The sequence below is a fragment of the Pelophylax lessonae genome, assembly GCF_965119305.1.
Source record: "Pelophylax lessonae genome assembly, chromosome: 3".
NCBI classification, from domain to species: domain Eukaryota; kingdom Metazoa; phylum Chordata; class Amphibia; order Anura; family Ranidae; genus Pelophylax; species Pelophylax lessonae.
In genome coordinates this window covers 178,372,315-178,396,173 of record NC_138770.1, presented here as the reverse complement: position 1 = coordinate 178,396,173, position 23,859 = coordinate 178,372,315, and the positions used below count along the sequence as shown (strand labels likewise).

The 23,859-nt window shown below is 43.9% G+C and overlaps 1 protein-coding gene across 1 annotated transcript in view; it reads left to right on the top strand.

Moving 5' to 3' along the window:
* Nucleotides 1–13,216, top strand: part of LOC309550431 (saxiphilin-like) — a gene marked incomplete at its 5' end in the record, with an annotated part of 28,285 nt that extends 15,069 nt beyond the window's left edge. Inside the window, 4 exons of the mRNA XM_082250813.1 lie at nucleotides 5,291–5,355; nucleotides 6,821–7,005; nucleotides 10,194–10,392; nucleotides 12,986–13,216. Of these exons, the coding sequence (XP_082106939.1) occupies nucleotides 5,291–5,355; nucleotides 6,821–7,005; nucleotides 10,194–10,392; nucleotides 12,986–13,020 (484 nt within the window). The 3' untranslated portion in view covers nucleotides 13,021–13,216. The remainder of the gene's footprint in view (nucleotides 1–5,290; nucleotides 5,356–6,820; nucleotides 7,006–10,193; nucleotides 10,393–12,985) is intronic.
* Between the last annotated feature and the right edge of the window lie 10,643 nt (nucleotides 13,217–23,859).

Below are 23,859 nucleotides of genomic sequence, written 5' to 3'. Positions count from 1 at the left end.
GTGTCCAGTGGATATAGCTGCAAGCAGTAATCATTGTGTCCAGTGGATATAGCCGCAAGCAGTATTTATTACGTTCAGCAGATATAGCCACTAGTGGTAATCATTGTGTCCGGTGGATATAGCTGCAAGCAGTAATCATCGTGTCCAGTGGATATAGTCGCTAGCAGTAATCATTATGTTCGGCAGGTAATCATTGTGTTCTGCTTGCTGGGAAGGCCCCCCCCCCGCTGGCAGAACACAATAGCTCCGTGGGAGGCATACCTATATCAATAATGGGGGATAGGATCATGTATGGCTTGCTCTTAATCCTAACCATGTGAGGAACAGATTATTTGTACAGTGTGTTTGTTGTTTGTACAGTGTGATGCCAAGTCTTCATTTGAGATAAGCAAAGTACGTTATGCAGGCTATATCTTGAATAGGTAACATTCTAAATGTGTGATGTGCAAGGTACATTGTAACCGGCAGGATACATTCTGTACAATGTGACAGGCAAGATACTGTAAATACCTAACAATGTGACAGGAAGGGTAAAATAAATTCAATGTCTTTGGCAGGACAGATGAAGGGTACATTCTTTGCACTGTTATGGGTAGGGTGCATTCTGTACAATCCGAAATGGCAAAGTATATTCTGTACAATGCGATCAGCAGTGTACATTCTGTACAGTGTGATTGGCAGCATACATTCTGTAGAATGTGATTAGCAGGGTACATTTTATAGAAAATGATTGGCAGGGTATATCCTGTGCAATGGTATGAGCAAAATACGTTCAGTAACATGCAATGAGCAACATACATTCTTTACAAAGTAATGGGCAGGGTACATTATTTACAATGTAATGGGCAGGGTACATTCAGTACAATGGGATGGGCAGCGCACATTACATAGTTACATACATAGTAGCTGAGGTTGAATAAAGACGAAAGTCCATCCAGTTCAACCTGTGTAGGTGTGTGTGGACGTGATTATTTCACATACCCCTGAATGTTTTGATCCTTGAGATGTACATCCAAGAGTCTTTTAAAAGTAGCCATACTCCCTGCAGTAACTACCATTTGTGGTAGAGAGAATTCCACAGTCTTGTAGCCCTTACTGTAAAAAAACCCCTGCATAGCCTAAATCTCTTCTCCTCTAATTGCATTGTGTGGCCTCGTGTCCTCATGCATTCTTTGGGACTGAACAGTTTTTTTTCTATGCTGAGATTACCCTTGAGGTACTTGTAAATCGCTATCATGTCCCCTCTCAGGCGTCTCCTTTCCAGGGAGAATAAATCAAGCGCTTGTAATCGCTCTTCATAATTAAGGTCCTCCAATCGCCTAATCAGTTTAGTTGCTCTCCTCTGGACTCTCTCAAGCTCCATCACATTCCTTCTGAGGACTGGCGACAAGAACTGGACAGAATACTCCAGATGTGGTCGGACCAGTGTTTTATAAAGTGGTAGGATTATAGTTTGATCTATCGAATACATTCCCTTCATTATGCAAGCTAACATTCTTCTCGCTTTGGCAGCTGCAGCTTGACATTGCTAAGTCTATCTTCCACTAAAACTCCCAGATCTTTCTCCATTTTTGATTCCCCCCGGGGTCCCCCCCCAAAGTGTATTGGGCGTTTTTGTTTTTAGTCCCCAAGTGCAATACCTTACACTTCTCCACAATAAACCTAATTTGCCATGTAGTTGCCCACTCTGTTATTTTGTTCAGGTCATTGTGTAAGATTTCTGCCTCACAAAGTGAAGTTATTGCCCTACTTAATTTTGTGTCATCTGCAAAAACTGATATTGAGCTAATGCTCCCATCCTCCATGCTATTTATGAATAAATTTAACAAAATTGGTCCCAGGACTGAGCCTTGGGGGACCCCACTTACCACCCCAGACCAGTCTGAGTAAGCGCCCCATTAACCAGTTTTGTATTCAAGAGCAAACCTTGTGGTCGATGCCTGCAGACCCTATTTTATAAATTAAGCGTTTGTGGGGAACTGTATCAAACGCCTTAGCAAAATCCAGGTACACCACATCCACAAGTCTCCCACTATCTAGCTCACAGCTCACCTCCTCATAGAATGTTAACAGATTGGTTTGACAAGAATGCCCTTTTGTAAACCCGTGCTGATTACTGCTGATGATGTTGTTCTCTTTAGCAAACTCTTGGATATAGTCCCTTATCATCCCCTCCAGAAGTTTACATACAATTGATGTCAGGCTGACTGGCCTATAATTTCCCGAAACATGCCTCTGCCCTTTTTTGAATATTGATATCACGTTAGGAATTCTCCAGTCGCCTGGTACAGTTCCTGTCAAAATACTATCTACAAAGATCAGGAACAGTGGTCTAGATATAACCTTACTGAGTTCTTTGAGTACTCTCGGATGTACGCCATGCGGTGATTTACTTGTGTTTATTTTATCCAGCCTTTCTCTGATTTCACCCTCTGTTAGCCAGAGCGGCATGTCCTGTGAAGTACTGCTAACCATACAGTCATGGCCAGTGTACCCCTCCTTTTCTTATGTAAAGACTGAAGAGAAGAAAGCATTAAGCACAGTTGCCTTCTCTGTGTCCTCTGTAACCATCCTCCCATCATCGTTAATTATGCGTGCAACATGCTCTGACCTCGTTTTTTTGCTGTTGATATATTTAAAGAATTACTTAGGGTTCTTTTTACTTTCCTCTGCTATTTGTCTCTCGAAGTTGATTTTAGCCATCTTGATTTCGTATTTACATTTCTTATTTGATTCCTTGTATTGCTGGAAAGCCGATAATGTTCCCTCCGATTTATATTTCTTAAAGGCCATTTTTTTTCCCTAATACGTTTTTTTACATTACGGTTAAGCCAGCCAGGTTTAAGAAGGGGAAAGCGCCTCTTGAGTGTGGTAAAAGTTATTTTATTACAGAAACAATGTAGTGACTTACATCTAGGTAACAAGATTGCGAGTCAGTACATGATGATCCGAGGGTGGCTGATGGTAACTGCAGCATCCAGGTGTCCAGACAGTCACTCAGTATCCGGGGGACTGGAGAGGCCTGCTCTTGTCTTCCGGATCTCCAAGGACAGCGGTGAGTAGGCTGGTGCGGCGGCCGGCGGAGGCGTCTGACCTCATGGGAGTGTAGATGGGAAGTGTGGGCAGTCTGGGCTCACAAAGCATTTCGGAGCATGCGCGAATGTCCGGTCCTGGGCATGCGCACTCCTTTGTCAAGTGTCCAGATACAGGGAAAGAGCAGTCTATATAGCCCACGGGGGGGGGGACGTGTTCAGTCATAAGGCAGCGGTGCAGGTGGAGAAAGCGGATGTACATCAGCAATGCAATTATAATATATCGGTGACTCACAAATAGAAGTTATTGGATAAAATAATCATAATCAAGATAGAGGATAAAAAATAAAAATGAGCATTAAGACAGATCAACTGATTTTGTGGGAGTAATGATTAAAATGAGCATAAAAAAGATCATCAAAAAGAGCACAGTTGCCTCCTCTGTGTCCTCTGTAACCATCCTCCCATCATCGTTAATTATGCGTGCAACATGCTCTGACCTTGTTTTTTTTTTTTTTTGCTGTTGATATATTTAAAGAATTACTTAGGGTTCTTTTTACTTTCCTCTGCTATTTGTCTCTCGAAGTTGATTTTAGCCATCTTGATTTCGTATTTACATTTCTTATTTGATTCCTTGTATTGCTGGAAAGCCGATAATGTTCCCTCCGATTTATATTTCTTAAAGGCCATTTTTTTTTCCCTAATACGTTTTTTTACATTACGGTTAAGCCAGCCAGGTTTGGCTTTGGCTCTTCTAAATTTATTTCCCATAGGACTGCACTGTGAGATGCTTTTGTTTAATATGTTCCTAAAGCATTCCCATTTTTCCTCCGTGGTCAGTGTTCCTAGGGTTTGGTCACAGTTTATTTCCTCTATCATTCTCTACAATATGATGGGCAGAGAGAATCCTCAACATCATGATGGGCAGAGTACATTCTGTAGAATATGATGGGCTGGGTACATTCTGTAGAATATGATGGACTGGGTACATTCTGTACAATATGATGGACTGGGTACATGCTGTACATCATGATGAACAGGGTACATTCTGTACAATATGATGAGCTGGGTACATTTTGTACATCATGAATGGCAGAGTGCATTCTGTACAATATGATGGGCTGGGTACATTCTGTACATCATGATGGGCAGGGTACATTCCGTACATTGTGATGGGCAAGGTATATACAAGCAGATCAAGTAGGAAGGAAGTAGAGAGGAGACATTGTTGGTACTGGCAGCAGAGGAGAAGCCTATTGAGAGGAAACGTCGTTAGAGAGGAGGCGTGTCGCGCCGCCACTGACGTCACGCGTAGCCCTGTCTACAGCCTGGGCTTAGCGTATTCACATCTACTACCGCTGGTATTCCCCATCCTATATATAAGTGCAATTTTTATCTAAATAAACGTTTTATTGGGGTAATGCACTATGGTCCGTTTACTTCTTGCCCCATACATGTCCATATTGGGGAGCAATTAAGAGCACGTTGAACCATCATTAGGAGCGGAACAGTACCACTGGCCACCTATCCACTGGATGAGCGTCTGTAATTGAGTTTACTCTGCGCCTTATTTATCCATCATCTGGTAAGGAGCCATTTGTACCATACCACTGGGTGAGGTTAAAGGTATCTTTTTCCATCTGGAGGTTTAGAGTCTTTTCTGCGTTCCACCTTGCTTTGTTTTGGTAAGGAGGAACACCAGCTGGTGGTGGGATTCTCATTTATTTGACACTGGATTTTGCAGCACTTGGTGAAGATTACCGTTGGACTTTTACTTGTATCACCTGTATCCACTTCTTGTATTTGGAATATTTATTGGACATTATTCACGGCTCACTCACTTGGGATATTTGATGCACCATTGAACTTTGCGTTTTCATTTGTTTGTGCACCATATTTTCATATATCCATTTACACTGCATTTGGTATATGCTTATCACTTATATTGTGTTATTGCCACTACCGATTATATTTAGCGCACCTTTTTTATTCAACCATTTTATAATCACCACTCAGGTAGCAGCTTTTTGATTTGTCAGCGCACCCCACATTTCACCATTCATATACAAGCAGATCAGTCTTGTGAAACCTGATTAGAAAGGTACAGTGTTTATTTGTATGGCTTTCGACAAGAAGGGATTTCCGTTTTTTACTGTGTGATAAGTGGAGTAGGACTGGTTTCTTAAACATAAAATACTTTTGATATTATATTTATTTATATATATTTTTTTTTTTATTTTGCTTTGATTCTGTTTTAGGTGTCTAGTGGAAAAGGGAGATGTGGCATTTGTGCCTCACACTGTTGTATTTGAAAACACAGATGGTAAGCAAATAATTTGATACCGATCATTCACCACACTCTAATGCCAAGTAGTAATGTAGTCGGTAACATTTTTTGAAATTAAATTTGCTTTTGAAAAGGATGCTCAGTCATAGCAAGATACTGTATATTAAAAAAAAGTCCAACCTACTAAAAACGTACAGTATAGCTTTCCAAGATATGTTAATTTAATTAGTATAAAGCCTAAGCCCAAACCTGTGATAAAATTATTACTTCTTTTTTCTTCATGAAAAAATCCTTAAAGCGGAGTTCCGGGCACAGATGTAATTTTTCAATAAGCATACCCCCGGGACAGTCAGGGCTAGCACATTCCACAATGGCTAGCCTCTGATCTGTCCCGGTTCGCACTTACCTTTTAGAAGAAATACTTACTTATAAAATTTCTTCCACAGCGTTTCCATCTCTCTTGTGGGCAGCTGAAGCCGGCGCAGTCCTCTTCTGCGTCTTCTTCCGCGTCTTCTTCTCCCAGAATGCGCCGCACCGGCCCCTCTCGTCACTTCCGATGCGGCGAATTGAAGTGACGTGCGGGGCCGGTGCCGTCGCATTGATTCCTGGGAGCTATGATGTTCAGCTCCCAGGAATCATCGCGAGGCAGGAAGTGACGAGGTGAGCCGCGGAGCTGAGGGAGGAAGTACCCTGAGGTGAGTATTTACGATCTACAATTACAAGGTGAGTTTTAAAAAAAAAAAAAAAAAACTAACTATCCAATTCCTTTTCAGGTTATGCAGAACTAGCGGACGGGCACAAAAAAAAAACATAGATTTTGTGCCCGGAACTCCGCTTTAAAATTGAACACTGGGTTGGACTGTTTCAGTATATAGATTCACCAAGTAGCTTCTTAAACCTACAAGGACCACAGACATATAATTACCTTGCCAGAGGTTCTAGCGCTGCCTCATTAAATAAATAATTACACATACAGAACAATAAGTCTTCTAATAACTGGCCAATGGGAAGAGCTAAGACCTTAGATATAGCGAATTGTTTACTGCAGTCCATAAACCTTTAAGAAGCTGTTGAATAATGCATTCTGATGACACCTGCCTAAAATGATATCTTATTTATGTGGACTGTTATGTTCAAGAGCTTGTGCCCCCTTGCTGCATGCTTTGATTAAGGATTGGTATGACCCTTTAGAAAAAAAAACACATTTGCCAGTAACTAACATTTCTCTGCCAGCTTCTTCTTTTCTCCTGTAAAATGTTTTTTCTCAAACATACAACTACACTCCCTGCAAAATGTAATTTTAACATTTATTCTTCGATTGCTACATGTCTCTTGCATGCCATTTGTTTGGCAATCCTTTTCCTTTTAGCCTTGTAAGTGGTCAAAGTTGATTTTAAAGATGTGGCTCCCATTGACTTCAATGAAATTTGAATTATTAGTTAGAACCTGTGAGCTGTTTGGCTGTAAGTGTTTGACTGAAGAAAGGAATTGTACCTTGCAGGTAAAAATCCAGCAGAGTGGGCAAAACAATTGAAATCAGAAGATTTTGAAATATTATGTTTGGATGGCTCACGTGCCCCTGTCAGTAATTACAAGGAATGCAATCTTTTAGGCATCCCACCTCGTGCCATTGTCACACGGGAGGAGAGCGTCAGTGATGTTGTAAGAATTGTTAATAATCAACAGGTAAATAGTTTTTACTGCTTTCCTTTAGAATGAACATAAATTGCAGGGAATCTAATCAGTTTATGCGATATTCTTGTAGGCCATAGTTTTAAAACACATGATCTACTATATATATATTTTGTGTAAACATTCACCAAACTAGCTTTTTTATGACTAAAAGTACTTGACAACAGCTCCTGGGTTTAATATCCAAAAAGCTAGGCAGGTGTACATTATTCTGTGATGGTCATTTTGTGGGTTGGAGATTAACCACTTAAGCCCTGGAAGATTTTACCCCCTTCCTGACCAGGGGGTATTTTGCGATTCGGCACTGCTTGACTTTAACGGACAATTGCGCGGTCGTGCGACGCTGTACCTAAACGAATTTGACGTCCTTTTTTTCCCACAAACAGAGCTTTCTTTTGGTGGTATTTGATCACCTGTGCGATTTTTTGATCACGCGCTATAAACAAAAAAAGAGCGTCAATTTTGCAAAAATAACAATATTTTTCAAATTTTTTTATATGAAATTCCCCCAAAAAAAAAGTAAAAATCAAAATTTTTTAAAATTTTCAGCCAATTTGTTTTATGCTACCTATGTTTGGTATAAAAAATTGCAAAAAGCGTATTTTGATTGGTTTGCGCAAAAGTTATCGCGTTTACTAACAAAGGGAAAGATTTTTGTCATTTTTGTTGTTTTTTTTTTAACGCGTAATGGCGGCGATCTGCGATTTTTTTTGCGGTACTGCGACATTGGGGCGGACAGATCGGACCCTTGACTGACATTTGTGACACTTTTGGGGTTACCAGTGACATTTCTACAGTAATCAGTGCTATACATATGCACTGTTACTGTAAAAATACACTGGTTGTGAAGGGGTTAACTTTATTTGGGAGGGAGGGGCTGTGTGTATCCCTAGGGGTGTGCTTTCTACTGTGATTGGCTGTGGCTTGAGCTGTAAGGACACTGATCAATGGATCTACATACTAGATCCGTTTGATCAGTGTCTTTACAGCGAGGAGAATGACAGGTGGCTTGTTTACACAAGCTGCCTGACATTCTCCCTCTCCCCCGCCGATCGCCGAGTGACCGGCGGACATCGGGTCCGCTGGTCACACGCGCGGGGGGGTCCGTGACCACGCGGGAGCGGGAGCGCGCCTCCGGGGGCGCGCGCTCGCTCCCTAGACCCTCACAAGCTAGTGACGTAGCCCTACGTCACTTTGCCTGTGAGGGGCTGACTGCCGACGTAGATCGGCGTTAGGCAGTCGGCAAGTGGTTAAAGGCTAAGTTCAGCTTCAGTAACATGTTACATGTTACACCCGTATTTAAGGTGTGTGGGGCTCCACCTGCACAGCCTCATCATTCAATCACAGCGCTCTGTGAATGAAAAAACTACAAGTCCCATCTGTCATTGCGGCTGACTGACCTTTAGTTTTAATGGACTATCTGCGTGCTCATCAACGCACTTGTAGTCCATTCACTCTTCCTGCATCTCCAAAACTGTACAGAGGTAAGGGCACCAGAGCTGTAGGAAGAGTTTGCCGGAGACTGACATCACGCCCACGATCCACTGATCGCGGGTGCAATACTCTGCCGGCTCCTCAGAAAAAAAATAATAAATGTACATTTTTTACCTCCCAAAACATGAGCATTTATTTTTTTTAAAGGTGAACCTATCCTGTAAATAGATCAGATGACTGCTAAAAAATGTGTTGGCTTTTAGTTTGAAATATTGGGAGATATGCTTTGCATGCTTGAAATTAAAATGCTTGAACAGTAAAGCAGGTTAACCCCTAGGCGCCGTCCACACGCAAATATGCGGCCTATCGGCGGCTCAGAGGGGCCCCCTATTTGCATGCATTAGCACTAATAGTGCTGTGCAGAGAGTGCGCGCCCTGCATGCTCCCTGCACAATGACCGGTGACTCATAAAAAGCCCCCAAACGATTCTCACGATCAGGAGTTATCCGATCATGTGATCACCGTGACAACCAATCATGGCGGTCACATGGTCACAAGCCCCGAACCACCTCCCGGGATGCCAAACCCCTTAAAGGGTCGGTGGAAGCCGGCGCCAAGGGGTTAAGTGGACCTGAACTCAAGAAGTGAAGAATTGCTATTTTATAGAGAATACCTAGAATGTTAATTGTGCCTAAGTTGTACTCTGACTCATGTAATGGATACCATGCCAATGAACATGCCTGTAGTCGGGGCAGTGAGAAGAGTGACTAAAGGATAAATTCACCTTTTGAAACCATATTTAGGGTACAACATGTTCAGCATCTGCCTGCTCTCCTCCCAATCCCCTCTTTCCTTTGACAGCAGGCCAGGGATCTTCTTCCCGTCCCCGCTGTCACTATTCAAAAAGACCTCAGCCTACTTGGCTGCATCATTCATTCACAAAGTCGTGTGAATTAGTGAACTACAAGTACCAACAGCCTTTGTGACTGACTCAATTGTTCTCAATGATCTACACCCCTTGCCCCACCCCAAAGCACCTTGTCCCCATGTTGATGGGGACAAGGGTGTCTTCCCCGCAACCCTGGCCGGTAGTTGTGGGGGTCTGTGGGTGGGGGGCCTGCTGTAAGCCTGAATGGCCTGGTGAGGTTTGGGGGAGGGGGGGGCTGCTGTTTTTTTTTCCTGACTTTTCCATTACCGGCATTCTTTTGTTTGCATCTCAGCTCTCAGCGGGGAAGCCCGCTGACAACTGATGAATAATCGGTTGATAACAACACAGCTATTCTTCATACAGAATTCTAATTGGTCAATAATTTTTTGACCAATCCAAATTCGAATCATTCCCAAAATGTGGAATTTGTTAGAAAATAATAAATGAAACTAATTTTAACCTAAATTCATTACTATTTAATTCGGAGATTTGAATACATCCAAATCTTTGAATAACCAAAAATTAATCAGCATTTACATTCAGACCGAAACAAATTGCACATGACTAGTGGCCAGAGATATTGTGGGCTGTAACAAGTCTAACGCAGCTGGCTTTTCATGCTCCCCTCTCTTCTCAATTGTGGTATTATGATCACTCAAATAAGGCCATTTTTTAGGTATGGAGCACTATTTTTTCCTTCCTTGTTTTTTAGACTACTGTTGGGATAGGTTGGTTTAGGTCAGTGTACTTCACATTTAATATCCTATATGCATGTTAGCAGAGTTAGTTGGTTCACTTGCAGTGTTATGTACTTTTTCAGTCACTGTATGGACGGAAAGGATTTGAAAAAGATATGTTCCAGTTATTTTCTTCAAATAAAGGCAAGAACCTTCTCTTCAATGATGGCACTCAGTGCCTGATTGAATTTGATAGACAACCAAAAGACATTATGGAGGATTACTTTGGGAAATCCTACTACACGGCAGTGTATGGTGCGAGCAGATCTGCCATATCATCAGGTATTTTCATTTTTTTTAACCTTCACCAAAGATAACCTATATAATGAACTGTTTTCTTTGTAATTTATGAAGTTTATTGGTAATTTACAACTAACTAAGGTCAGTGATGAATAAACCATATGTAACTTACACAATTTGAAGTCTGCTGAAGACTGTTATACCAGTTTTGAGTTGGTGGCAGTGGGTGTGATCCTTCATTGTCTTCTAATTTGCCTTGGAGTCTCAGCATTGGAGCTTCTGGCTCTACCCAACTGCCCCGTCAATATGAAATGGTCTGTTTCTTCCTTTAGGGATTTTCCATTAATGTTTCCTTAAATGTACAACGCAAGAATGAAATCCCAAAACCAAAGCTACATTTACAACTTAAAGCATTTGCTACCCCAACACTTCATATTCCTGAATGTGCCTGCTGAACCATGTACTGGCATAAGAAAGTATCCTGTTCTCTTTGTATTGCTTACTTTATGTGACATCCCTGGTGTTCCTGCTAGTCCCTCTGCTTTCCTTTTAAAAACTGACCACACTAAGTAGGAAAGCACATGTGGTCAGTTCTCTAGCTATGCTGGGAACTCAGTATGCTCTCCTCCAATGATCAGACTTGCCCCGGCACTCCCCGCTGCACAGCCATTTACAGTGAAGCTCAGTGTACCGCTGCTTCTCCTCCCCCAGCTCTAATGCAAATGAGAACAGAGGGAACATAGGGAATGTGATCACTTATAGAAAAGGGAAAAAGGTATTTAAAATGTTTTTTATATCCATACAAAAAAAGTTTTGCCTTTAATCTTTTTTTTTAACTGAATGGGTTGTTTTGCAAGGTATTTTTTTACAATCACTTTAAACTCTGGTCTCTAGAAGTTTTCTCACAACTGAACAGAAAATATCTTTCCGCTAGATGGAGAGTTATGGAGTGACCAGACATCAGACCTATATACCTTACAGAACACACTCTACAAACACAGGCATTAAATGTTACTTGCAAAATAGGTTTAGAGTTGACTGGATGTCACAATAAAAGTTGGATTATACGTGTTTGGGGCAAACATTTTAGCAGCTGTATTGTTTTTTTTTTTTTTTTTCGGGCTGGCAGAGAGCATATTAGCTCTGAAATTATTATTGTTGTCATCATATCATGGCATCCTCTTTTTTTGTGCATGAAGTTGTGAAGTTGTTTTGCACTATGGTATAAAAAAAATAAAATAAGTGATATTACAGAATTGCCCATTTATTAAAAGTCGAACACTAAAATAATACACTGAAAAGGAGATATATTTTCAGCAGGATCTGCTGTAACACCAAAAAATGTAAATGCTCGTTTAACCACTTAAGGGCCGGAAGCTTTTACCCCCTTAATGACCAGGCCATTTGTTGCGATACGGCACTGCGTTATTTTAACTCACAATTGCGCGGTCATGAAACGCTGTACCCAAAAAAAAAAAAAAAAAATGGTTGTCTTTTTTTTCCCCAAAAATAGAGCTTTCTTTTGGGGGGTATTTTATCACCTCTGCGGTTTTAATTTTTTGCGCTATAAACAAAAAAAGAGTGACAATTCTGAAAAAAAATATATATATATTTTTTTTACTTTCTGCTATAAAACATTCCTAATAAAAAAAAAATCTATTTTTTCATCAGTTTAGGACAATATGTATTCTGCTACATATTTTTGGTCAAAAAAATCCCAATAAGTGTATATTGATTGTTTTGCGCAAATGTTATCGTGTCTACAAACTATTGGATAGATTTATGATATTTTTATTTATTTTTTTATTTTTTACTAGTAACGGCGGCAGGCGGCAATTTTTAGCGGGACTGCAACATTGCAGCAGACAGATCGGACACCTAATTGACACTTTTGAGGGGACCAGTGACATTACTACAGTAATCAGTGCTAAAAATATGCATGCTTACTGTACTAATGACACTGGCCGGGAAGGGGTTAACACCAGGGAGGATCAAAGGGTTAAATGTTTGCCTAGGAGGTGCTTTCTAACTGTGTGGGGGATTAAATCACTAGATGAAGACAGAGACCTGTGTTCCTAAATACAGTAGGAGGAACACAGGATCTCTGTGTTCATCACTGACAGAACAGCGTTCTGCCTTGTTTACATCTGTAGACTGCCGTTCTGTCTCCGTGGGTAGTGATCGCAGGTGCCCGGTTCATAGCTGCCGGCCCCACTGATTGGCTCCCCGTCTGGGGGGTTAATAGTCTGTGAAGGCACTTTTTATCCGGGTCATGTTACAGCTAGTAGTATTAGTCACCTGAACTTGTTCTGTAATATTAAAGACATTTTGCTATATGTAAGTCTAACATTTTTTAATTTTAAAGATCTTTAAAATTAAATCTTCAATTTTAAATATTAGTGTCATCTACCAATTCATACCTGACCAGCCAATTTATTAGTAAACATATGTTACTGCGTGCGTTGCATATGTAGTCACTCATATAATGAAAATTTAGTACATTGCCAAGAGCTTGGGTATTAATTCATGATTATTAAAAATGAAAAATAGAAATACTAGTGCCTTTCAGATCATATTCTATCATTGGTAGATTTCCAGATTTTCATCACTGTTTTATTTTTCTTTCTTTTCACAGAACTGATATCTGCCTGCACAGTTAAACACTGTTAAGAAGATCTAGCAGATATTTGTGCTATAACCTTCTGCCAGGTTGCCACATTGACCTTATTTTTAATCCATATATCACTTCGATTTTTCTTTTTTTAAATAAATATTTAGCCCACCATGCAAATTGTATTTGTGGTTTTTGTGACATATCAGTAAATTGTGCATTGATAAACTCATACCTTTCCACCATAAATAGAGATTTTTTTAGATCATGAAATGCCTGCACTGGCTCTTTATTATGCATGTCAACCAGTTACACGTCTCCCAGGGCTTTTTTTTTCTACTATAGGCAAATGCAATCAGTGCAAAGAGTGAGAACCAATAAATGCATAAAAAATGCAGCTGGACACAGAAAGGTTAATCACCAAACCCAAAACTAAAATAACATGAATATGTGCAGCGCAATTAACAAGAGAACATCAGTTTATATACAATGTAAAAAACACTGTATCAAATATAAGAGAACAGATGAGCCCAAAAGTCCCTTATAGAGAAGGAGATTAAAATGACAAGTGAGGTGAGTCCAGAATCCACTTCAGGTGATAAACCTGCACTTCTTATGAAGCTACTGCGCTCACCTCAAAATTAGACTTCTGTGTTACCAGCAGAGGTAATACGCTTGGAAAAAGAAAAAAGGTGCGCAAACAGAAAAAAGGGGGCTATCAGTAAAATGAATTGAAAGAAGGTGTATGGGTGCGCTTGATATGTATACAAAAATTGTCACTATGTAAATCTAAAACCACTAAGTGAAAAGAATGTATATGCGTATATACCAAAAATGGATAAATACATAAATAATGTGCAAAAACCACAATATGGGTAAAAACACTCTCTGTACAGAAAAAAGATAAATACGTGATGAATAAAACAGTCCCAATAAAGTCCATAAACATGTGCAAAGTAAATCTTCTTGGGTTTTAAGGTGCAGATGAAAAGAGGTGCAGGTTATGCACACTCGAATCCCTCACAGCACCACGTGATGTGGATGGGGAAAAGGGTACCCTTACCAGCTGAAAAAGTTGGCATGCACTTGTGAAGATGACACAGACCAGTTTGGCACAGCAAAAATCTTCCCACTGCCCAATTCTTCACCTCGTGTAAAAGTATATTAAGGACTCTTACCAGATGTTAGATTATCACAAATCAGGTTGAGGAATTTGCAGTGATTTCTAGACTCTGCTGTCCAAGCAAGTGCTCTTTAAATGATCCTACTGTGGCTCCCTTACAGTAAAGATATAAACTTCCTCCTCGGGTCACTTCCGGTGTATATCCGCAGTGATACTCCCCTCTGACCGTTGCCTCTATGCTCCTGCGCAGCTCCACCTTCCGGATCAGCTGTTTCAACCCAGGAGAGTTGGATCTAGGAGCAGGTGCATAGAGGCAACGGTCTCCTACATTGGTAATCAGGATTTTTATGCCGCTTGCCCGTGGCTAGCTGGATCCCATCTGAACTTTGAAGTGATGGTCTGGAAGGTTGCTTGAGTACCACATCAGAGGGGAGTATCACTGCGGATATACACCGAATTGAACGAAACAACCGAGTTTATCGAAACTATACTAAACGAAACAAATTTTGTTCATCATGCACATATCTAGCTGTCATAGAAATATTCCATTGAGAAGGAGACTAGGGTTGAGCGGACACCTAGATGTCCGTGTTCGACGGGTTCGGCCGAACTTTAAAAAAAAGTCCGGGTCCGTGTCCCGGACTTTTACCGAACTTTTCCCGGACACCGAACCCCATTGAAGTCAATGGGGACCCGAACTTTAAGGCACTAAAATGGCTCTAAAACACCAATGGAAAGGGTTAGAGTGCTGAAAATGGCAGCAAAGAGTAGTTAAGAGCATGGCAAGTGCTCTGCAAACAAATGTGGATAGGGAAATAACTTAAAACAACAAAAAAAAAACAGAAAAATAAAACAATGTTCTTCATCTCTGAAGGACGAGGCCCATATGGAGTAGGAGGGAGGTTGAGGTGGTGGTGGATGTGGCGGTGTCATAGGCGTGCGCACAGATCTCCCTCGCACCTACTCTGCTCTATTTCTCTTTGCCAGCAGGGAGAGTAATGTATCGGGGCCATGTACATGTAGGCAAACACATGCATGTGTATTTCAACTTTGGGGTGCACACCCTAATGCAATAGGCTGCGCACACCTATGGGCGGTGTAGGTGGAAGCGGCGGTGGAGGAGGACCAGGGCCGGATTAAGAGCATCATGGTCTTGGTGCTGAGGATTTTGAAGGGCCTTAAGGGCCGTGCCTTGGCATGCACCCAGAGGAGGAAGGGTGCAGCCATGCATGCCTAATTCAACATGGGATGCTGTCTCTGAAGCCCATAAACACATCCATGCATCGGCAACTGTCCCTCCTTGTCCGGCCTTCGCGCTGTGTGGGGAGGTTCTGAGGGTGCTGCCTGGGGAAGCGAGCATAGAAGCCAGACTTCTGTGTTTACAAGTGACAGAAGAGCGGTCACAGTGAATATGGCCAACCCGGGGCCTATATAAAAGGTAGGGGCCTGCATGGAGCTGCAGCTCCAATAGCCCCTACGTTAATCTGGCCCTGAGGAGGAGGACGAGGTAGCCAACACTGCTTCTTTTCACAAATTTTAAATGAGGGTACACCCCAAAAGAGTGAGAAAGAGCAAAAATGGAACAATGGCTGGGTAAGGTCGGTATCCATTGCTATTCTGCACAAGGTACGGAAAAGTCCCGTGGGATCCATGCCTGGTTCATTTTAATGAACGTGAGCTTGTCCACATTGTCTCTGGACAGGCGGCTGCGCTTGTCTGTTATAACACCCCCAGCCGTGCTAAAGACCCGTTCAGATAATACACTGGCTGCAGGGCATGCCAGCACCTCCAAGGCGTAAAGGGCAAGCTCAGGCCATGTGCCCAATTTGGAGACCCAGAAGTTGAAGGGGGCAGACCCCTCATTCACTACATGTAGGCGTGTGCACACATACTGCTCCACCATGTTGGTAAAATGCTGCCTCCTGCTAAGACGTTCCATCTGAGCTGCTGGTGCTGCTGTTTGTTGTGGCGTGCTGACAAAGCTTTTCCACATTTCGGCCATGCTAACCCTGCCTTCTGAGGTGCTGGCGGTGCCCTGGTTGAGTTGGCGACCTCCTCCTCCTCCTCCTCTGCCTTGTGCTTCCACTGTGGCCCCGCTGTCAGATGGGAATGCCAGCAGCATCGCGTCTACCAGCGTGCGCTTGTACTCGCGCATCTTGCGATCGCGCTCCAGTGAGTGAATTAAGGACGGTACGTTGTCCTTGTAACGGGGATCCAGCAGCGTGGCCACCCAGTAATCAGCACAAGTTAGAATGTGGGCAACTCGGCGGTCGTTGTGGAGACACTGCAGCATGTAATCGCTCATGTGTGCCAGGCTGCCCAGAGGCGACGAAAGGCTGTCCTCTGTGGGAGGTGTATCGTCCGTGTCCTCTGTATCCCCCCAGCCACGCACCAGTGATGGCCATGAGCTGGCCTGGGTGCCACCCTGCTGTGAACATGGTTCCATCTCCTCCTCCAGCTCCTCCTCCTCCTCATCCTCCTCATCCTCCAGAACTGTGCCCCTGCTGGACAATTGTGTCCCTGGCGTTTGTGTGTGCAGGAACCCACCCTCGGAGCCCCTTGCGAATGACTGCCCTGAAAGCCTTTGAAATGTTACCTCTTCATCCTCCTCCTCCTCCTCCTCATCCTGTGCCACATCCTCTTCCATCATCGCCCGAATTGTTTTTTCAAGGAGGCATAGAAGTGGGATAGTTAAGCTGAGAACGGCGTCAATTGCCACTGGCCATGTTAGTGGAGTACTCAAAACAGAGCAACAAGGCACACAGGTCTCGCATGGAGGCCCAGTTATTGGTGGTGAAGTGGTGCTGTTCCGCAGAGCGACTCACGCGTGCGTGCTGCAGCTGAAACTCCACTATGGCCTGCTGCTGCTCGCACAGTCTTTGCAGCATGTGCAAGGTGGAGTTCCACCTTGTGGGCACGTCACATATGAGGCGGTGAGCGGGAAGGCCGAAGTTACGCTGCAGCCCTGCCAGGCGAGCAGCAGCAGGGTGAGAACGCCGAAAGTGCGCACAGACGGCCCGCACTTTCTGCAGCAGCTCTGACATATCGGGGTAGTTTTTAAGGAACCTCTGCACCACCAAATTCAGCACATGCGCCAGGCAAGGGATGTGCGTCAAACCGGCTAGGCCCAGAGCTGCTATGAGATTTCGCCCGTTATCGCACACCACCAGGCCGGGCTTGAGGCTCGCTGGCAGCAACCACTCATTTGTCTGCTGTTACATGCTCCTCCACAACTCCTGCGTGGTGTGTGGTTTGTCCCCCAAACAGGCAAGTTGTAAAACTGCCTGCTGTTTTTTAGCCCTGGCCGTGCTGAAGTTGGTGGTGAAGGTATTACGCTGTCCGGATGAGGAGGCGGTAGAGGATGAGGTAGCGGAGTAGGATGAGTTAGGAACAGGAGGCAAACTGAAGCGCCCTGCAATCCTCGGTGGTGGAAGGACATGTGCCAAATTGCTATCCGCCTCAGGCCCATCCGCCACTGCATTTACCCAGTGTGCCGTTAGGGAGATATAACGCCCCTGACCGTGCTTACTGGTCCACGTATCGGTAGTTAGGTGGACCTTGGCACAGATGGCGTTGCGCAGTGCACACCTGATTTTTTTCCCCACTTGGTTGTGCAGGGAAGGGATGGCTTGCCTGGAAAAGTAGTGGCGGCTGGGCATGACGTACTGTGGGACAGCCACCGACATAAGCTTTTTAAAACTGGGCGTCTCCACGAGACGGAATGACAGCATTTCAAAGGCCAATAATTGTGAAATGCTGGCATTCAGGGCCAGGGATTGCGGGTGGGTAGGGGGGTACTTCCTCTTCCTCTCAAGTGTTTGGGAGATGGAAAGCTGAACGCTTCCACGGGACATTGTGGAGATGGTTGTTGGTGACCCAGGTGGTGGTGTTGCTGACAGATCGTCTGTTTGCGGGGTGGCAGGTGCCGGTATGACTACAGAGGTGGCTGGAGCGGCCGAGACTGCAGCAGAAGAGGAAGCAGGATGAGCCAGAGACGTTTCTTGGTTTTGAAGGTGTGTACTCCACTGCAGCTCGTGCTTTGCACTTAGATGCCTGATCATGCAGGTTGTGCTCAGGTTGAGAAGGTTTATGCCTCGCTTCAGGCTCTGATTGCACAGGGTGCAAACCACTCGTGTCCTGTCATCAGCACATTTTCTAAAGAACTTCCACGCTAGAGAACTCTTTTGAGCTGACTTTGGTGCGCTCGTTCCCTTGCTGCGTTGGGCAGTAGCAGGCGTAGTGTCTAGGGCACGGCCGCTCCGCTTCTGCACCCTGCTCCCTCTTCTGCTGTGCTGGTGGCTCTGTGCGACCACCGCCTCTTTCTCCAAACTACTCAGGTCACCTGCATGACCTTCATTCCATGTGGGGTCGAGGACCTCATCGTCCTCCACATCATCTTCCACCCAGTCTTCACCCCTGCCCTCCCTGTCGGTCTCCACAATGCTGAACGCCGCAGCAGTTGGCACCTGCGTTTCGTCATCATCGGAGACGTGCTGTGATGGTCCTTCCATGTACTCATCTTGAGAAATAAGTGGTTGGGCATCGCTGCACTCAATCTCTTCCACTTCTGGGGCAGGGCTAGGTGGATGGCCCTGGGAAACCCTGCTGACAGAGTCCTCAAAAAGAATAAGAGACTGCTCTATGGCTTGGGGCTCAGACTGCTTGCCTGATTTGCAAGGGGGTGAGGTGAAAGACGGTTGGACATTGGCTGCAGGTGCCAACTCTGACCTTTCTGCAGTAGACTGGGTGGGAGACAATGTGAAGGAACTGGAGGCACTGTCAGCAGCAAACCAATCTACTATCGCCTCTCTGTGTTCTGGCCTCATCACTTCTAGAGGCGTATGATGCCCTACCAAATACTGATGCAGGTTCTGTCGCCTACTCACACTTGAGGAAGGTGTTTCACTTGTGCGTGTAGCTGGCACAGATCGACCACGTCCTCTCCTTGCAACAGGAGCTCTAGCAGCAGCACCACCACGACCCAGGCCACAGCCCCTATTTGACGCTCTCCTCATATTTCTGAAATTTAAGATCTTGCCCTAGAAAGGTCTTTATTGAATAGCGGAACAAAAGAACAACAGTATCGCACGGGTGTATCTCACAGTCAAATATGCAAACTATGCCGCAATTTAATGTTTTTTACACCAAAAGGGTGTGTATTGAATAGCGGAATAGGATAAAAAACTGTGTATCTCACACGTACAAACACAGACTAGGCCCGATTAAATTTTTTCCTACCCTAAAGGGAGGATGAGGAAGAGGAGTATGGAACAGGCAGCACCCTCAAATCTTCAGAAGTATGAGATGAACCCCAAAAACTTGGAAAGGTGGATCTCACACGTACCGACACAGACTATTCCGCAATTTAATTGAGCCACAAAGGTTTTTATTGCATAGCGGAATAGGAAATATGATCAAAAAAAGTGTATGTTTTTCACACGTACAGAAGCACACTAGGCCCCAATTACTATTGTTTGTACACCTAAAAGGATGGAGGAGGAGGAGGAGTATAGAACAGGCAGCACCCTCAAAGCTTCAGAAGTATGAGATGAACCCCAAAAACTTGGAAAGGTGGATCTCACACGTACCGACACAGACTATTCCGCAATTTAATTGAGCCCCAAAGGTTTTTATTGAATAGCGGAATAGGAAATATGATCAAAAAAAAGTGTATGTTTTTCACACGTACAGAAGCACACTAGGCCCCAATTACTATTGTTTGTACACCTAAAAGGATGGATGAGGAAGAGGAGGAGGAGGAGTATAGAACAGGCAGCACCCTCAAAGCTTCAGAAGTATGAGATGAACCCCAAAAACTTGGAAAGGTGGATCTCACACGTACCGACACAGACTATTCCGCAATTTAATTGAGCCCCAAAGGTTTTTATTGAATAGCGGAAGAGGAAATATGATAAAAAAAAAGTGTATGTTTTTCACACGTACAGAAGCACACTAGGCCCCAATTACTATTGTTTGTACACCTAAAAGGATGGATGAGGAGGAGGAGGAGGAGTATAGAACAGGCAGCACCCTCAAAGCTTCAGAAGTATGAGATGAACCCCAAAAACTTGGAAAGGTGGATCTCACACGTACCGACACAGACTATTCCGCAATTTAATTGAGCCCCAAAGGTTTTTATTGAATAGCGGAATAGGAAATATGATAAAAAAAAGTGTATGTTTTTCACACGTACAGAAGCACACTAGGCCCCAATTACTATTGTTTGTACACCTAAAAGGATGGATGAGGAAGAGGAGGAGGAGGAGTATAGAACAGGCAGCACCCTCAAAGCTTCAGAAGTATGAGATGAACCCCAAAAACTTGGAAAGGTGGATCTCACACGTACCGACACAGACTATTCCGCAATTTAATTGAGCCCCAAAGGTTTTTATTGAATAGCGGAATAGGAAATATGATCAAAAAAAAGTGTATGTTTTTCACACGTACAGAAGCACACTAGGCCCCAATTACTATTGTTTGTACACCTAAAAGGATGGATGAGGAAGAGGAGGAGGAGGAGTATAGAACAGGCAGCACCCTCAAAGCTTCAGAAGTATGAGATGAACCCCAAAAACTTGGAAAGGTGGATCTCACACGTACCGACACAGACTATTCCGCAATTTAATTGAGCCCCAAAGGTTTTTATTGAATAGCGGAATAGGAAATATGATAAAAAAAAAGTGTATGTTTTTCACACGTACAGAAGCACACTAGGCCCCAATTACTATTGTTTGTACACCTAAAAGGATGGATGAGGAGGAGGAGGAGGAGGAGGAGTATAGAACAGGCAGCACCCTCAAAGCTTCAGAAGTATGAGATGAACCCCAAAAACTTGGAAAGGTGGATCTCACACGTACCGACACAGACTATTCCGCAATTTAATTGAGCCCCAAAGGTTTTTATTGAATAACGGAATAGGAAATATGATCAAAAAAAGTGTATGGTTTTCACACGTACAGAAGCACACTAGGCCCCAATTACTATTGTTTGTACACCTAAAAGGATGGATGAGGAGGAGGAGGAGTATAGAACAGGCAGCACCCTCAAAGCTTCAGAAGTATGAGATTGTGTTCACTGTACCCCACAAAGATTGTGTTCACTGTACCCCACAAAGATTGTGTTCACTGTACCCCACAAAGGTTTTGCTCACTGCACCCCACAAAGATTGTGTTCACTGTACCCCACAAAGATTGTGTTCACTGCACCCCAAAAGGATTGTCTTCTCTGCACCCCACAAAGATTGTGTTCACTGTACCCCACAAAGGTTTTGTTCACTGTACCCCACAAAGATTGTGTTCACTGCACTCCAAAAGGATTGTCTTCACTGCACCCCACAAAGATTGTGTTCACTGTACCCCACAAAGGTTTTGTTCACTGCACCCCACAAAGATTGTGTTCACTGTACCCCACAAAGGTTTTGTTCACTGCACCCCACAAAGATTGTGTTCACTGTACCCCTCAAAGATTTTGTTCACTGCACCCCACAAGGATTGTTTGTCTTCACTGCACCCCACAAGGATTGTCTTCACTGCACCCCACAAAGATTGTGTTCACTGCACCCCACAAAGGTTTTGTTCACTGCACCCCACAAAGATTGTGTTCACTGCACCCCACAAAGATTGTGTTTACTGTACCCCACAAAGATTGTGTTCACTGCACCCCAAAAGGATTGTCTTCTCTGCACCCCACAAAGATTGTGTTCACTGTACCCCACAAAGGTTTTGTTCACTGCACCCCATAAAGATTGTGTTCACTGTACCCCACAAAGGTTTTGTTCACTGCACCCCACAAAGATTGTGTTCACTGTACCCCACAAAGATTGTGTTCACTGTACCCCACAAAGGTTTTGTTCACTGCACCCCACAAAGATTGTGTTCACTGTACCCCACAAAGGTTGTGTTCACTGCACCCCACAAAGATTGTGTTCACTGCACCCCACAAAGATTGTGTTCACTGTACCCCACAAAGGTTTTGTTCACTGCACCCCACAAAGGTTTTGTTCACTGCACCCCACAAAGATTGTGTTCACTGTACCCCACAAAGATTGTGTTCACTGCACTCCAAAAGGATTGTCTTCACTGCACCCCACAAAGATTGTGTTCACTGTACCCCACAAAGGTTTTGTTCACTGCACCCCACAAAGATTGTGTTCACTGTACCCCCCAAAGATTTTGTTCACTGCACCCCACAAGGATTGTCTTCACTGCACCCCACAAGGATTGTCTTCACTGCACCTCACAAAGATTGTGTTCACTGTACCCCACAAAGATTGTGTTCACTGCACTCCAAAAGGATTGTCTTCACTGCACCCCACAAAGATTGTGTTCACTGCACCCCACAAAGATTGTGTTCACTGCACCCCACAAAGATTGTGTTCACTGCACCCCCCAAAGATTTTGTTCACTGCACCTCACAAGGATTGTCTTCACTGCACCCCACAAGGATTGTCTTCACTGCACCCCACAAAGATTGTGTTCACTGTACCCCACAAAGATTTTGTTCACTGCACCCCACAAAGATTTTGTTCACTGTACCCCACAAAGATTTTGTTCACTGCACTCCAAAAGGATTGTCTTCACTGCACCCCACAAAGATTGTGTTCACTGTACCCCACAAAGGTTTTGTTCACTGCACCCCACAAAGATTGTGTTCACTGTACCCCACAAAGGTTTTGTTCACTGCACCCCACAAAGATTGTGTTCACTGTACCCCACAAAGATTGTGTTCACTGTACCCCACAAAGGTTTTGTTCACTGCACCCCACAAAGATTGTGTTCACTGTACCCCACAAAGGTTGTGTTCACTGCACCCCACAAAGGTTTTGTTCACTGCACCCCACAAAGATTGTGTTCACTGCACCCCACAAAGATTGTGTTCACTGTACCCCACAAAGGTTTTGTTCACTGCACCCCACAAAGATTGTGTTCACTGTACCCCACAAAGATTGTGTTCACTGCACTCCAAAAGGATTGTCTTCACTGCACCCCACAAAGATTGTGTTCACTGTACCCCACAAAGGTTTTGTTCACTGCACCCCACAAAGATTGTGTTCACTGTACCCCCCAAAGATTTTGTTCACTGCACCCCACAAGGATTGTCTTCACTGCACCCCACAAGGATTGTCTTCACTGCACCCCACAAAGATTGTGTTCACTGTACCCCACAAAGATTTTGTTCACTGCACCCCACAAAGATTGTGTTCACTGTACCCCACAAAGATTTTGTTCACTGCACTCCAAAAGGATTGTCTTCTCTGCACCCCACAAAGATTGTGTTCACTGTACCCCACAAAGGTTTTGTTCACTGTACCCCACAAAGATTGTGTTCACTGTACCCCACAAAGGTTTTGTTCACTGCACCCCACAAAGATTGTGTTCACTGTACCCCACAAAGATTGTGTTCACTGTACCCCACAAAGGTTTTGTTCACTGCACCCCACAAAGATTGTGTTCACTGTACCCCACAAAGGTTGTGTTCACTGCACCCCTCAAAGGTTTTGTTCACTGCACCCCACAAAGATTGTGTTCACTGCACCCCACAAAGATTGTGTTCACTGTACCCCACAAAGGTTTTGTTCACTGCACCCCACAAAGATTGTGTTCACTGTACCCCACAAAGATTGTGTTCACTGCACTCCAAAAGGATTGTCTTCACTGCACCCCACAAAGATTGTGTTCACTGTACCCCACAAAGGTTTTGTTCACTGCACCCCACAAAGATTGTGTTCACTGTACCCCTCAAAGGTTTTGTTCACTGCACCCCACAAAGATTGTGT